This window comes from Leuciscus leuciscus, assembly GCF_965113295.1.
Source record: "Leuciscus leuciscus genome assembly, chromosome: 7".
NCBI lineage: Eukaryota > Metazoa > Chordata > Actinopteri > Cypriniformes > Leuciscidae > Leuciscus > Leuciscus leuciscus.
This window is the reverse complement of record NC_138731.1, coordinates 43967399-43985032: the sequence shown is the minus strand read 5'-3', so window position 1 is coordinate 43985032 and position 17634 is coordinate 43967399. Positions and strand designations below refer to the sequence as shown.

General features: G+C 36.6%; 1 protein-coding gene across 3 annotated transcripts in view; it reads right to left on the bottom strand.

Annotated features, from left to right (window-relative positions):
• Window positions 1–2380: 2380 nt before the first annotated feature.
• LOC309502306 (R3H domain-containing protein 1-like) overlaps window positions 2381–17634 on the bottom strand; it is a 59628-nt gene continuing 44374 nt past the window's right edge. For all 3 annotated transcript variants that reach the window (XM_082174649.1, XM_082174648.1, XM_082174650.1), the window contains 8 exons: window positions 16259–16410; window positions 15319–15452; window positions 10856–10959; window positions 7812–7960; window positions 6229–6373; window positions 4637–4731; window positions 3875–3946; window positions 2381–2733 (listed from right to left, as the gene is read on the bottom strand). In XM_082174649.1, the coding sequence (XP_082030775.1) occupies window positions 2731–2733; window positions 3875–3946; window positions 4637–4731; window positions 6229–6373; window positions 7812–7960; window positions 10856–10959; window positions 15319–15452; window positions 16259–16410 (854 nt within the window). In that variant the 3' untranslated portion in view covers window positions 2381–2730. The remainder of the gene's footprint in view (window positions 2734–3874; window positions 3947–4636; window positions 4732–6228; window positions 6374–7811; window positions 7961–10855; window positions 10960–15318; window positions 15453–16258; window positions 16411–17634) is intronic.

The window sequence follows — 17634 nt, the reverse complement described above, 5'->3', positions numbered from 1 at the left end:
ATATAGCATGTTAAAATTGTCACTTTTTGAGGGTGAGCAAAAACACACCGTTTTGTGTCTGTTCCTTTAAATGCAAATGAGCTGCTGCTCCCGGCACAGGGGGCGGAGCTTCAACAGCTTGTGTCGTTTTATCTCACACACACTTTTAGCCTTTTATGTTCAAACCGGAGTCAGTCAATGATGGAGAGACTCAAGAAGAAGTGACAACATGTAGAAGCAACAGGACATTTCTGAATGGTTAGTTGATGAGTTTATGAAGCTGATGTGTAGTTATCCTCTAGTCATTGATTAGCATATTCTGTCATGATAATCTATAAATAGTGTTCAGGGGGCGGGGTTAATGTAAATGTTAGGGTTGGTGATGTCACTAACCCGGGAGGAATGTGGTGTAGTCTCTACCAGGCGTTTGTTGTAGTTCTTAAAAAGCAATTTCTTTAAAAGCAAATATCTCCCTTTGCTTTGAACTTTGAGCGTTGTAACTTTGCAGATGTTGTTTATGCTCAAACAGCAACATTACACACTAACTAAAGTTAGAAAAGTCAAATCATAATCAACCACCCTTGTCTTTATGAAGCACTTCACTGTTTTTAATATAAGAACACTGCATTATTGCACACTTCTCCCAGCCGTGGAATGAAACGGGACTGGATGATGAAACTGGAGGCTTTTTCCTGATAAAAACATCAATTACTGCTGAATAAACAGAAGCTCAAAGCCGAGCGAGATTGTGCTTTATATCCTCACACACGGCTGAGCTCTCCAGATGTTGATTTAATTACACGTTAATAATCTCGCCGGCACTGAGCCATTTGGCACGCACACACACACACACACACACACACACACCCGTACCGGACAGAAGAGAGCGGTGTTCATTTGAGGATAAAGCCGTCCATTACGGATTCCAGCACTTCTTGTTCCCTCGGGCTCAATAAGGACACCGGCAGGTGTGGGGATTTTTCTTTTTCGGCAAATTACTTTGACGTTATTGGAGGAGGAAAATGCAGAGACAGATCTAGATGAACTGTGGGGCGTTTGGACAGATGAGGTGAGCGGCAGGTTAATGTAGGAGACAAACGACCCAATAAAAGCAGAATTGAGATGAACGACACCGTCCATCGGCTGAGATCGGCCCGAACCGAATGACGCTTGCCTCCAAACCGGCGGCTCCTCACTGAACTATAAATCGGGGATAAATGACAGAGGCATTTCTACATGTATAAAAACGACAAACTGATTCATGGCAAAGGACGTCAGCGTTTGATAAAGTAGATCATTTGGTGTAAACATTTATTGGTTCTCAAACTAAAGTAAAAATCGACTTGTGTCAGTAAAAATTTAACAGCCTTTCAGACTTAAAATAGATTTTTCTGTATATATATAGAGAGAGTTTGTATAAATGTGCACTTTTTGTCGTTTTCCCTTCTTTTTATTTTCCCCAGTAAGAATATATTAATAGACCATTTGTCTAATTTTATTAAAAATGTAACAGCCTTTCAGACTAAAAGTTTGTATAATTGTGCACTTTTTGTCATTTTTCCTTTTTTTCCCAGTATGAATATATTAAAAGACTGTTTGTTTAACAGCCTTTCAGACTAAAAATTTATTTTTCTGTGTGTGTATATATATATATATATACCGAGTTTGTATAAATGTGCACTTTTTGTCGGTTTTCCCATTTTTTCCCAGTAAGAATATATTAAAAGACCATTTGTCTTTTAATTTTATAAAAAATGTAACAGCCTTTCAGACTAAAAATCGATTTTTCTATGTGCACTTTTTGTAATTTTTCCCTTTTATTTTACCAGTAAGAATATATTAAAAGACCGTTTTTTTTAACAGCCTTTCAGACTAAAAATGTATTTTTCTGTCTGTATATTTATATACACCGAGTTTGTATAAATGTGCACTTTTTGTCGTTTTTCCCATTTTTCCCCAGTAAGAATATATTAAAAGACCATTTGTCTTTTAATTATATAAAAAATTGAACAGCCTTTCAGAGTAAAAATAGATTTTTCTGTGTATTATATATACCGAGTTTGTATAAATGTGCAATTTATTTCCCCAGTAAGAACATATTAAAACACCCTTAAAACACCCTTTCACCCTTAAAAACGTATAAAAAAATGTGCTCTGCTGATGATTCATTTTTTAACGTCTTAAAATAAAAAAACCGAGGGAAACGTACAACAATGCAGTCGCTCGTACTGGCGTCTATTCCCAGAATTCAGAGGAAACTGAACGACAGCTTCTTCATAAATGGCATGTTGTGTGTGTGACACGAGACGGCGAGGCGTGTTCGTTCGCTCTTGCACACGCCGAGAGCCGATGGGCTGGCCGACAAATACAAATGTGATACAAACTGAAAATCACTCCAAAAAAAAGTCCAATCTGGTGTGTTTTAATACTAGAATATTCAAATAAAAAACAAAAAACAAACCAATAAACGCAGATAAAAAAATAAAGAACAACACAGTTCCGGCTGCATTTTGATATGTTCCAGTCAATCGCCCAATGACAGAGCAGAACACTTTCAGTTCGGATCGTTTCCTTTTTCAAATGGCAGGAGCTGAAACACCCACCGTCAGTCAGAGCGCCCTCGTGTGGAAGGGTGAAGGCGTCACAGACTGTGTATCAGTGTTATTAGCTGGGCGAGTCTGAAGCAGGACGGTGTAGGAGGTCACGGCGGGGTCAAATCCACACGACTGAAGCTCCTCGGCACACGACCAATCACTGGAGGAGACACGGACACGGAGAAGATAGCTACTTTAATATCAGTGGTGTCAGAGACAGATTCATAATCATCTGTTTTAACTACAGTGTTTTAGTTTGTGTTGCATCATCAGAACAAACTCAATACACACACTGAGGAACACACAGTCCTGCGGTGTAAGACACATTCATAATCATCTGTTTTTACTTTTTGTTGCATCATCTGTGGGAGACATGCTTCATTTTATCAGTCTGAAGTTTGTACATCAATAACAACATGGAGCAACACAAGCTAAATGTTAATAGGAGTATTTTAATAGCCACAGGGTGCACTATTATATATATAAAAACAATGTAATATAGTTTAGTGACTTGTTCTTCCCTCATATTTAAAAAATAAAAATAATTTTCCTCATATTTGTATGGTTTAATCACACTTCTATGACATATTAGACATATGTAAATATATATATTTCCGAATATACACTGCCGTTCAAAAGTTTGGGGTCGGTAAGATTTTTTATGTTTTTAAAAGAAGTCTCTTCTACTCATCAAGGCTGCCTTTATTTGATCAAAAATACATAAAAAAAAACCAGTAATATTGTGAAATATTATTACAATTTAAAATAACTGAATAGAAGATAAAATAGAAATATTTCTATTTTAATATATTGTAAACTGTAATTTATTCCTGTGATCAAAGCTGAATTTTCAGCATCATTACTCCAGTCTTTAGTGTCACATGATCCTTCAGAAATCACTCTAATATGATGATTTGATGCAGGATTGTTTTTTCAGGATTCTTGGATGAATAGAAAGTTCTACTACATGTATTTGAAATAGAATCTTTTTCTAACATTACGAATGTCTTTACTGTCACTTTTGATAAATTTAATGCGTCCTTGATGAATAACAGTATTAATTTCTTTTATCTATAAGTTTCTATAGTTTGCCAAATAATTGTCAAATAAATACCTTAACCAAGTTTAGTGACTTGTTCATCCCTCATATTTAAAATATATAGAAAAAAATAATAATTTGTTGTATAATAATATAATAATTAATTAAATTAATAATTAATATAATATAATAATATATATAAAATAAATATATATTTTTTTTCATATGTATATGGATTAATCGCACTTGTAGGGCCACTCACACTGAGATCTGTAGAAAGCGCTTTCCTGTGCGGCTTCCTCCCTCGACCAGCGTGTCGAATCCCTACAGGAGCCTAAACAGAAGATCAACTAAATTAATTTAACAAACACACACTTTCTGTCACAACATTCACACGCATTACGGTCACAAATATGACAAGAGTTCAGTGTTGAGATTCTTTTTCTGCAGGAAAAATTCATAGTTGCCAATTTTTGTGAATTGCAAGAAAGTCACATTAATATTTAAAAAATGTCCCATAATAGAAACTGAAGTGATGTTGGTTAAAGTGGATTATCAGTATTTACTGTAAAGCTTATAAATATGTGACCCTGGAGCACAAAACCAGTCACATGGGTCAGTTTTTTGAAATTGAGATTTTACTGAATAAATAAGCTTTCAATTCATGTATGGTTTGTTATGATAGGACAATATTTGGCCGAAATCTGGAATCTGAGGGTGCGAAAAAATCAAAACATTGAGAAAATCTCCTTTAAAGTTGTTCACTTATGTTCACGATTGTGTTGCATTCACTCACAATAATAAATGTTTTATATATTTACGGTAGGAAATTTACTAAATATCTTCATGGAACATGATCTTTACTTAATATCCTAATGATTTTTGGCATTAAAGAAAAATCGATGATTTTGACCCATACAAATGTATTGTTGGCTATTGCCACAGATATACCCGTGCGACTCGAGACTGGAGACGTGATCCAGGGTCACACATGTGTGATCTGAAACGTGATTGGTGGTCTAACCTGACTGGACATCATGGGCGGGGCATGAAGTAACGGAGGGCGGATCTGAGGGCCGTACTGGAGTGTGTGTCCCACAAGAGGATAGCGAACGTCACCTGACACAAACACACACACACCTGATCAGAGGTGGACAGTAACAAACTACATTTACCCGAGTACTGTACTCAAGTACACTTTTGGAGCATCTGTACTTTATTTGAGTATTATTTTTTTCTGGAAACTTTTTACTTTAAAAAATTTGAAAGACAAATATTGTACTTTTTACTATATTTCTGTCCAGCTCCTTGAGTAGAAAGTAGTGACGTCAGTCAGGGTTTGCATTTTGGTTGGAAATGAAAGTCGGTTTGACGTCAGAACCCAGTATTACTTACAACAATGCAACAATAATAAAACAATGCACTGACATTTACTTTTGATAATTAAAAGGTTAGTTCACCCAAAAATGAAAACTCTGTCAGTGATTACTCTCCCTCATGTTGTTCCAACCCCGTAAGACTTTCGTTCATCTTCGGAACACAAATTAAGATATTTTTGATTAAATCTGAGAGCTGTCTCACTCCTCCATAGGCTTCTAGGTAATCGAAACTTGCCGGCCCAGAAAAGTTAGTAAAGACATCGTTAAAATAGTCCAAGTGACTACAGTGGCTCAAGCTTAAGTTTATCAAGCGACGACAATACTTTTTGTGTGCAAAAACAAACAAAAATAATGACTTTATTCAACTCTTCATGTTCTTCTGTGTTTCTCTGAGTGAGTTCACGTAGTGTAACAGCGCAGCGCTTCTGGGTTGTACGTCAGAACGGAGGCTCACTATTGGCCGACGCTGGTCATGTGTGTGATGCCTTGACGTGAGTTCACGAGACGCATGTGTGAGAACTGAGAAGATGACGCTCACGATCATTTGATGGGAAAGTGTGAAAGGTAACCATTTTAAACACTACATTGAGACCCATCTGCGTTATCTTCTCAGTTCTCGCGCATGCGTCACGGCTCTCGTGAAATCACGTCAAGGCATCACACACACATGACCAGCGTCGGCCAATAGTGAGCCTACGTTCTGATGCACAACCCAGAAGCGCTGCGCTGTTACACTACGTGAACTCACTCTGAGAAACACAGAAGAACATGAAGAGTTGAATAAAGTTGATATTTTTGTTTGTTTTTTGTGAAGAAAAAGTATTCTCGTCGCTTGATAAACTTAAGGTTGAGCCACTGTAGTCACTTGGACTATTTTAACAATGTTTTTACTAACTTCTGGACCAGCAGAATGAAATTGCCAAGAAGTCTATTAAGATTTAATCAAAAATATCTTAATTTGTGTCCCGAAGATGAACTAAAGTCTTACGGGGTTGGAACAACACTGACAGAATTTTCTTTTTTGGGTGAACTAACCCTTTAAGTGCTTTAAAAAACGAGTACTTCTGTACTTCTACTAAAGTAAAAATCGGTCTTTGCAACTTTTACTTGTAACGGAGTAATATTTGACCAGTAGTGTCTGTACTTTCACTCAAGTAAGGAAGTTGTGTACCTCTGTACTTAATGAACCAACGACTTCAATGCTTTAATAAACACCAGACAGAACGAGAGGACTCACCTTGACCTGAAACGAAGGGTCTGGAGAAGTGAGGCATGATGGGAAGGGTGTTGAGGCCTGGCCGGATGCTCTTTACATTAGTGAGGTGTGTTGGTGTGGGCGACTGGGCCGGCGAGGTGGACGGGCTGCAGATCTGAGGACTGTTCTGCACACAAACGGTTAAACGTCGGCATGAAGCTGCATTCATCATATGAAGGAATCATGTGTGACATCGACAAAGATGTGAACAGATTTTACAAGCTCCCACTAAAAAAAAAAACGACATTTTATTAACAGTGTTGCCGGATTTTATTTCTCAAAAAGGTGCATTAAAGTGATTTTGTTGTTGTCAAATCTGCACACGGATCCCTAAAGGTGGACTAAAGGTCCTTGAAATTTTCGCACGTTAAAAAATAAATATGACCAATCACGTTTACACACTGCCTCGGTGTGTAAACGGGCGTGTAAAACGGATCGGGTAAAAATGTTTGGCTTTTTCGCATCCGTAGCAAGCGTTTTGAGAGGTGTTTTGACAATTGACCCTTCGCAGGGAGTTTGATTGACAGGCGATCTGACCAATCAGCAGTCAGGAGAGTTAGTAGATTAACATTGGAGGATTTGAACTTGAAAAGCGGAGTGTACTGACGTCTTTCCGCGGTTAAAACAACATTCCTTCTGATGTTCATTCATGTTTATTTGAAGCTATAAATGAACTAGAAGGAAGAGATGATCGGTTCACGAGCAGCTTTAACTGAGCGATCTGTCAGACACATTAAAGAGCCACAAAACGGTATTTATTGTTTAAATTTCTTTAAAAAAATGACCACATTTGAAAGGTGAGATCGTTTCATATCAAAAGTAACCTGGTCTGTCCTGTGTGTCAGTGTCCTCTCTCCTCCGCGATGTGTGTTTCACTGCGTGAGAACATGGAGTGGTGTGAGAGAGGTGTGGCTTGTCGGACATAGCAACAGTAACTAAAGGGGGCGGGTCTTTGCGAACGGGCAATTCAGAGCCACCGTACAAGGGAATACTAAAATTAACTGTTCAGGATCAATTGGTTCACGAAAATTGGTGGTCTTGTTTTTAATATGTTGCTCCAGTATCGCTAGCAAAGCATCAAACTGAGCCGCTGACATCCTGAAGTAAACTTTGAATCGCCCGTCGTCCTTGATTCCTCTTTCTTTTTCCTCTTTTTAAGAAGAGAGAGGACAACAAAATCATCCTCACTGCTTAAAGACTCCATTTTGTATTGTTTTGCGAATTATTTTTCTCAACGGATTAATTAATACGCATCGGACTCAGTGTGCAAGGACCTTAAGGATGCAAAACACTCATAAATACTGAGTTCAAATCATGTCGGAAAGCTCATATTTACAGGCTGAATGCACATGAACACGAGCACATATTCATAAGAGATTCATTAGAGATTCTGAGTCGTTTAATGCAACAAATTTGTCATCGATACAGAAGACGCATCGGTTTAATTAATTACATAATGTTTTCAAATTTACAATAAAACATGCAGAAAATGTGAGTGTTGTACAATTACGAAAGAATATTGTAGATGTCCTGAGTGTATTTGTGATGTGTGAGTGTGTTCTTACTCGTGACGTGTCCAGACAGCAGATCTCGCTGGGCTTGTGCTCGTAGTATTTGTTGTGTTTCCACTGCGGGGGGGAATGTGACTGAAGCTGCTGAGACGCAGGTAACGCCAGGTGCATCATCACCATACCACCTGATGGAGGCGGAGCACCTGTACACACACACACACACACGTTGGGTTTTCATGTTTTATGGGGACTCTCTATGGATATAATGGTTTTTATACTGTACAAACTGTATATTTCTGTCCCCTTACACTAAACCTACACATCACACACAACTTTTTGCATTTTAACATTTAAAAAAAAACACATCACTTTATATGATTTATAAGCCGTTTTCCTCATGGGGACCAAAAAATGTCCCCACACGAACAAGGATTTCGGATATTGCCATCCTTGTGGGGACATTTTGTCCCCATAATGTAGGGTTTACCAGGCCACACACACACACACACACACACACACACTCTCTCTCTCACTCACACACAAACACACTCTCGCGCACACACACACACACTCTCGCTCACACACACACACACACACACACACTCTCTCTCTCACACACACACACTCTCTCTCTCTCTCTCACTCACACACAAACACACTCTCACGCACACACACACACGCACACACACACACACACACACGCGCACACACACGCTCTCTCTCTCTCACACACACACTCACACACTCTCGTGCACACACAAACAAACACACACTCTCGCTCACGCACACACACGCACACACACGCTCTTGCGCACACACACACTCTCTCTCTCTCTCTCTCTCACACACACACACTCACACACTCTCGTGCACACACAAACAAACACACACTCTCGCTCACGCACACACACACACACGTGCAAACACACACACACTCACATACATATTCATACACACTATCGCGCACACACACAGATTGTCTCCAGCAACATTTAAAGTCACAATGAAATCAAAATTGGCAATTCTTATTTTTTAATGGAATACTGCAGTATTTATTACAAATGATTTATTAATGCACATCATTTTTTGAAATTCATGTGCCTCAAAATCTTGAATCAGAATAAGCTCCTCTTGCAGCATCTCTTCTCTTCTCTGATGACGAGGGCGGGGCAACAACCTGTCACTCACATGAGATCAGCCAATAGCAAACCACAACCATCCAAATCAATTCCCCACAGACACAATCAAGCCTGAAGCGTAAATATAACGTTCGATTTTACTTTTAACAAGCAAGCTCATCCACAACAGGACACTGGATGCCTGATGTAACGTCTCAGGTGATATATTATATATGCAGATGTAATTGCACAAAGAAACTTCTGATTAAATGGTTCCAACAGTGACACGACGAGTCAAAATACAGCATCGGAAAATAAATGAACATCCAGACGTGTCAACACTGAGCCATTCAACACACTGCAGAAGAGCCACAACAGGTTTAAAAGGACATTCCCTCTCTTCCTGCCTAATCCTCCAATCAAATTAAACCACAAGACGCTTGTGAAGGAGAAGAGGATCTAATTTGAGCATTTGAGGAGCCCTTCTAGCCTCCTCTTTTAATTAGTTATTAAAGACGAGCGACGGAGACGCCACAGAAGCCATTCAACATTAATGGAGGACACATCAACTGGAAATGAGAATCACAGGAGCCGTGAAGGCCTTCTTTAAGATAGCCAGAACCCAGAACAAAAGCAGCTCAGGAATTACTTTTTAATTACCAGCTCATATCTATTCAATAATGGGAATGTTGGGAGCAGAGAGTGTCATTTCAATTAGCACCTTTATGCCTCGGAGGAAACGACACGAGGCTGAAGGTCACGACAATGAGCCGCTGAATTATAAGCTGGCCGGCGAACGCTCGCACGCTCATGTTCTCCAGACGTCCTTTGTTTGAGAAACACAGGCTAATTCCAGGGTTAGAAGAAAAGACGAGTCTGACTGTGTCGTGCGGAAGATCTGGATCACTGATGTCACAACTAGTGCTATTTAAAAATAGCAGAAAAACGCATAAAACGTATGAATAATGCGAACGCTAAACTCAAGTAACGTCACATGGTCGTCATGACACCTGCAGTTTGACGACTGATAATCTTTAGTGAAAATTAATGAACAAATGAGCAAGTTAACCAATAAATAATATTAGCAGAAAGCCATCCAAGTGTAGTTGAAACATGAAATTACCACATTTCTGATCAGCGGGAAAACATTATTTGAAAAGCATCATATCTTTTCATAAATAAGTTTAAATTTAAATGCTGTATAATTATAAATTGGTTGTTTGTCATTTTATTTAATGCATTATACTTTCTATTCAATCATACAATGCATTATAATGTGTATTAAAAGGCTAAATGAATGCATTATATATAAAGTGGGTAAGACTTTACCTAATGTTAACTAATTAACCTTATTGTAATGTATTAACTAACATGAACTAACATTGAGCAATACATTTGTTACAGTATTTATTAATCTTTGTTAACATTAGTTAATAAAAATCCAGCTGTTCATTGTTTGTTCATGTTAGTTCACAGCGCATTAACTAATGCTAACAAATACAGCCTTTGATTTTAATAACGTATTAGTAAATATTGAAATTAATATGTACTAAGATTAATAAATGCTGAAGAAGTGTTGTTCATTCTTAAATCATGTTAAGTAAGGTAGTTAACTAATGAACCTTATTGTAAAGTGTTACAAGTAATTGAAACCAATTATGCATTATTTGCATTAATTGCCCATTAATTAATTAATGCATTAAAAAAGTATTTTTAATGCCTTAATTTTGCCTTGTAACACACCTTACAATGCATTAGCATTATAAGGTGTATTATAAGGCAAAATACTGTTATAATGCATTATATATAAAGTGCTAGCGATCTGAACTCCTGTGGTGAGCATAATGAATCATTGGAATTAAAAATGTCGCTAATATTGCAATATTTCCCTTCAGAAATCTGAGCAGAAAACATCAGTGTCTGATTCTAGTGCAAAGAGGACGAGGACGAACGGCCTTCTGGGTGACTGCGGGTTCGTACCTGAGCACTGCTGGGTGGGAATCTGTTGCGAGCCGCAGGGAGGCGAGGTGCGGTGGTACGGCATCTGTTCTGATCCCGGAGGAGGCAAGAACCCCACGGAGGAGCTGCGGAGACACACACACACACACATTAACTTAACATGCCAAAACCACGTCACATACACTTCCAGTCAAAAGTTTGGGATCAGATTTTTCAGCATCATTACTCCAGACTTCAGTGTCACATGATCCTTCAGAAATCATTCTAAAATGATGATTCGATGCTCAAGAAACATTTCTCATTATTATCAATGTTGATAAAACAGTGATGTACATTTTTATTTCAGGATTCTTTGATGAATAGAAAGTTCAAAAGAACAGCATTTATCTTAAATGGAAAGCTTTTGTAACATTAAACACTACCGTTCAAAAGTTTGGGGTCAGGAAAATTTTTTATTAGATTTTGGGGGGGAAATAAATAAAAGAAATCAATACTTTTATTCATCAAGAAAGCATTAAATTGATCAAAAGTTACAGTCAAGACATTTAAAGATTCACATATATTGTGAATATGATATATGATTATTACACACACAAAAATATATAAATAAATATAATATGGAGTAAAATAAATAAATAAATAAATAAATAAATGTTATATATAAGTGCCATCTGAAATTTCCTTCTAGAATGATCATTTTTATCAAGCTTGCATGTTTATGTTCAGTTATTTCACTTTAATGGCAATGAAAATGACCATTATTAAATGAAAATGTAATAATATTTCACAATACTGTTTTTTTGTGTGTATTTTTAATCAAATAAATGCAGCCTTAGTGAGTAGAAGAGACTTCTTTTAAAATCTTACCGATCTCAAACTTTTGACTGGTAGTGTGTGTTCGGCTCTGATCAGTGTACGACACCTGATAAACGTGACGAGTGCCAGATCAGCACAGCTCGACGAGCAGATCATCAGTATTCACAGAGCTGGGTCGTCTCTAGCGGTTTAATAAGGACACGAGGCGTGTGACGCAGCTGCGAGTCGTCGTTCACCATCTGTGAACCGCTTCACATGAAGGATGTGCTGTGCGAGATCGCTCTCCTCACGGGACCCAGCGTTATATTAAGACCAGCTGCAGTTCTGGACTTATAAATCATCTTGAACGTGGCCTACTAAAGTCAAGGTCCCACGAGACGACAGAAGCGAGCGAGTGACCTCTTCCTCACAGCTCTGCACAAAACCCTTATAGCCAGAGACATTTTACACCACACTGAAAGCCTTTTCAAGTCTAGTTTCGTCTCGGTTCGTAGCGGAAGATTAAATGAGTCTGAATATATTATTCTCAGGGAAAATTCATCAATGGACACATTAAAAAAATTATTTACAACACAGTTTCAGAGCTGAACTCCAAACACAAAGAGTTTTAGATTCATTTATTAATTACACTGAACTCACTTAAGTTGGACTGTGACGCTATTTTCTTCTCGAAACAAACTTTGTTGCATTATTTTCCTGTTATCACTGTAAAGCTGCTTTGAAACACTCTGTGTTGTAAAAAGCGCTGTATAAATAAAGCTGACTTGACTTGATTATTTTGTCTGTTTTCTGTTTTACACAGGCGGATCATCACAGTATCATGTGCTTTATTGTAATTAATAAATACAGTACAGGCCAAAAGTTTGGACACATTACTATTTTTAATGTTTTTGAAAGAGGTTTCTTCTGCTCATCAAGCCTGCATTTATTTGATCAAAAATACAGAATAAAAATGTAATATTGTGATATATTATTACAATTTAAAATAATTGGTTTTCAATTTCAATATACTTTAAAAAATAATTTATTTCTGTGATGCAAAGCTGAATTTTCAGGATCATTACTCCAGTCTATCTCATGATCCTTTAGAAATCATTCTAATATTCTGATTTATTATGAGTGTTGGACACAGTTCTGCTGCCTAATATATTTGATGAATAAAAGGTTAAAAAGAACTGCATTTATTCAAAATAAAAATATATTTTCTAATAACATAAATCTTCTTTACTATCACTTTTTATCAATTTAACACATCCTTGCTGAATAAAAGTATTGATTTATTTCAAAAAAAAAAAAAAAAAAAAATACTGACCCCAAATGACTGACCAGTAGTGGATATTGCTGTTACAAAAGATTTCTATTTTAAAACATTTGCTTCTTTTTTTTCTTCTTTTTTTCTCTCTCTTTTTTTCTTTTTTTATTCATCAAAGTATCCTAAAAAAGTATCACAGGTTATGAAAAAATATTAAGCAGCAGAACTGTTTCCAACTTTGATAATGAATCATCATATTAGAATGATTTCTAAAGGATCATGTGATAGACTGGAGTAATGATCCTGAAAATTCAGCTTTGCATCACAGAAATAAATGATCATTTAAAGTATAATAAATTGAAAACCAATTATTTTAAATTGTAATAATATACCACAATATTACTTTTTTTTCTGTATTTTTGCAGAAGAAACCTCTTTCAAAAACATTAAAAATAGTAATGTTTCCAAACTTTTGGCCTGCACTGTATGCAAAATATAAAAAAGGACTGCGGCAACTTTAACCATTGAAAAGATACTATGACGAAGTTATCGCTTTCCTTATTCAAACTGATTTTTTTTTCATGTATATATGATGGACCGGAAGAATGAAAGCTGTATCTTATATTTGGATATTTATATGAGCAATATCACGCTCACAGTCCAGTGTTGTTTTTGGCAGCCCTTTTAGTTTTAGTCTTAGTCTTATGGACGAAAATGCTTTTTAGTTTTAGTCACATTTTAGTCACTTATAAACTTGATAGTTTTAGTCAAGTTTTAGTCGACGAAAACGCAAAAAGGTTTTAGTCAAGTTTTAGTCAATTTTAGTAAAAAAAAAAAGAAAGAAAAAAGTAACTTAGTCTTAAAAAAATTTATTTAGGTTAAAAAGTATTGGACATGGGCTTAGGTTTGACAGGTTGTAGCAAGTGTTGCAATTCATAACATTTTTTGTTGTTGAAAAATAACCCCTGAAATGATGACTTCTGGTGAATATTGTGGAAACTAATTGATACATTTAGATAAATATATTTCATACCTTATAGCATATTATAATACAACTTATTAGGCCTAGCCTATATATTTATAGAATAGCAAAGTAGGCCTAATCAATATAAGTTACAAGACTGAACCACATAGATGTGAAATATAAAGGCTATCATGATAATTTTGCCAACAATGAACCATGGATTTGTTTAGTTTATAATACGTTTTATTTTTAACTTAAACAAATACAACATATAACATTCAAAACTCACCGGCTTAGACTGCATTTGAAGAAAAATAAACACAACAGTTTTCTGTAGCCTTGTGTGCGAACTTATTCAATAGAATTATTAGATTATCTCCTGATGCGTGCTGCTTAATATCCAAGGCATTCTCATCGCGACGGCATATGGTACAATTGGCCTTGTATTCATTGTCCCTCACGCATTCCAGCCACGGGTAGTCATTTTCCCATTCAATTTTACATTTCTGTGCTCTTTTCTTTTTCGCCGGCTGCTCGGAGGTAACGTTAGACATTTTTACATTTCCCGCTGTTGTCACTTGTCGTCATCGTTGCTACGATACGTGACTCACAATGCGAAACGACCAATTAAAAGGGCATTCTCTGATGATGTTCCAAGATGTTAAAAAACGCTACGCTGATCATAGACAAACAGGGGGAGAAATTAGCATCTACCGCACCGTCAGGTTTTTTTCCTCATAGCCTACAAATGTCTTCGTTCATAGTCTGACATATTAGAAGCTATGTGTCTGTCATGGATTTGCACTGAATTGATTCTCAAAAATACGGAACAAAGTGCGTTCCGTATCAGTTCAATACGGAACAAGACTTTATTGTGTCAAATACGGGACGATTCCGTATTATACAGAACGGTTGGCAACCCTAATTTGAACGTCAGACTTATAATCATTTTCGTTCCGTCTCGTCTCGTCAACGAAAACTCGAAAACGTCTCGTCATGTTTTAGTCACCTTAGAGCCATTTTTAGCTAGTCATCGTCGCGTTATCGTCATAAAAAAAAGGTGCGTCAACGAAATCATTTCGTTATCGTCATCGTTGACGAAAACAACACTGTCACAGTCATGTGAAATATCTTTATATCTCTATATCAGGCTGCAGCGTTAATTTTGCATGAAAATATTGTTTAATCGAAAAAATTATATGTTGTCTTTTAATAATTCAAGCACTTCTCAGGTACCTCTTCATAAATATGCCTGTTTTCACGGGTTTTCCAGGACTTAAAGGTATAGCGGAGGATCTTTCCAAATTTTAGATAAGACCCGCCCCCTGCATTTACTAGAAGATCTGAATGAATCATAATGCTCAAAACAAATAAACTGTCCTTTTCATTTTGCAAATGAACAGCAGTTTCACCTTTTCTCGGTGTAACGGATTCGGCTCAAGACGCCCGTACCTGAGGGCGTTCTGTTGGTTATGAGGTCCGATGCTGTAGTAGACCTGAAAGCTGGACGCAGGTGCGGGTGCATGGCTGACGACGGGCTGATGATGATGATGATGATACGCCTGCTGTGGCACAGCCGAGGACACCTGACACACAAGATTACATTACCTTTAATATCATTATAAACATGTATAACGAAATTAGGAAGTGCTTCTCTTAGCGCCGCATTATACAACAACACAAACAATGTTATATATACACAACACAAATATTAAACATTATACACACAAAAAAAACCCCAGATATAAATATTGCACTTATGGATGCACGATATATCGCCCACCATATCGGTATCGGCTGACATGTGTTAATTTTTAATGATATCGTTATCAGCCCGATAAGAAAATTTGGCCGATATCTTAAAGCCGATAAATAATGTATTATTTCCTTCAGCTGAGACACTTCAGATGCGCACCTGTTCACCATGATGTTTCTGAATCCCTTGAAATATGATTTAAATCACTTCAAAAAGGAAAATACAGTAGAAGTGCAGCACAAGTCTGTCATATAGACTACATAAAATCATAATAAAACCATTATAATTGTGTGCTTGGGACATGGCTTTTAATGGTGAGACTTTTGTTTTTGTAATCAGGTTCTCAAAAATGAATATAAAGATGAATATTTAGATTTATCGGACAATTATCGGCATTCAAATATAAAGAATTATCGGCTATCGGCTAAAATTTTCATATCGGTGCATCCGTAATCACACTTATAAGAAATATATTGCACTAAAACTGAATTGCAAATGAAAAAAAATAAATGAAAAACGACATAAATCTCATCAACATAAATTAAACTTCTCATCATGAGACAGCTCTATGATCACTAATGTGTTATAATGTGAGGCAGCCGCAAAGACCGAGAGAGTCCATTACATGTTCCTCACCTGATAAGATGGCATTGACATGTACTGGACCATCATGCCTGGCATCGGACTGCCCATATTGCTGTGTTGGCTGCTGACCAGCGTCTGATTCTGCAGCGGTTGGATGGCGTTCTGGTAGTTCTGCTGCTGATTTGGCATCACAGTTTGGTAACCTGAAGGAACGTACAGAAACGACAGGACAATGCAAGCGCTTCAATAGCAGATACGTGTAGTGAAAGTGGCAGAAATACACAATTAACCATTTACTGTCCACTTACAAAACAAAATCATCCTTTCAAATGAACAATAAACAATCTGTTTATTCAGATTATTTATTTATATGTATGTTTCATACATAAAATGCAGCTCTATGTTCTTCGCAAGGTAAAACCCAACCATAATAATAAAAACGTACAACACTAACAATGTGATTTCTATGGAAGCTTGTAATTGGGATAATTGCGACTTTTTATCTCACAATTGCTAGTTTATTTCACTCAATTCTGACTTTTTATCTCACAATTGAGTGATATAAAGTCAGAATTGCGTGATATAAAGTTGCAATTGCGTGTTTTAAAGTCAGAATTGCGCGGAAAAACTCACAATTCTGACTTTATTTCATGCAATTCTGACTTTATATCTCCCAACTGCGTGTTATTAAGTCATAATTGTGAGATATAAACATGCAATTCAAAAAAAAAAAGTCAGAATTTCAAATTTTGTAATTTGTGAGTTTATAATCTCTCAGAATTCTTACTTTATATCACGCAATTTTGAGATAAAAAGTGAAATTGTGAGATAAGTCATTTTTTTCATTTCTGGGGCAGAAACGAGCTTCCATAGATTTCACATGTCAATTAATATTGATATGAATATATTCAAAATCTTTTTGAGGCATAGTGACTAAAAGCACCAACACTGCATTGACTGTATAGTGTGTCACAAGACCAGCACTAGAAGATCTTAAACTACGAACATATTTTGACCAACAACCAGGAAAAAATTAAGGCGACAAGTACTTTATAAGCTAAGATCAGTCCTTTGTTGAACTGGCAGTCAGTGTAGATCCATTAAAACCACTGTAATAAACCATTTGGGTCTTAGACCACAGAATAAAAGAACAAAAAAGATCATTCCAAGTTTATATCTCACAATTCTAGGAAAGTAAAATCACAATTGCGAGATTTTTTAATTCGATATTCTGTGTTTTTTCCTCAGAATTGTGAGTGTATTTCCCACAAGTCTGACTTTTGTTCTCAGAATTGTGATATAAACTCATAATTCCAACATTTAAAGTCCAAATTGAGAGATATAAACACTATTATGAGAGAAAAAAAGTCGCTATTGTGAGATAAAAATGTTCTAGGCTTAACTGTTATTTCATGCTGTATCCACAG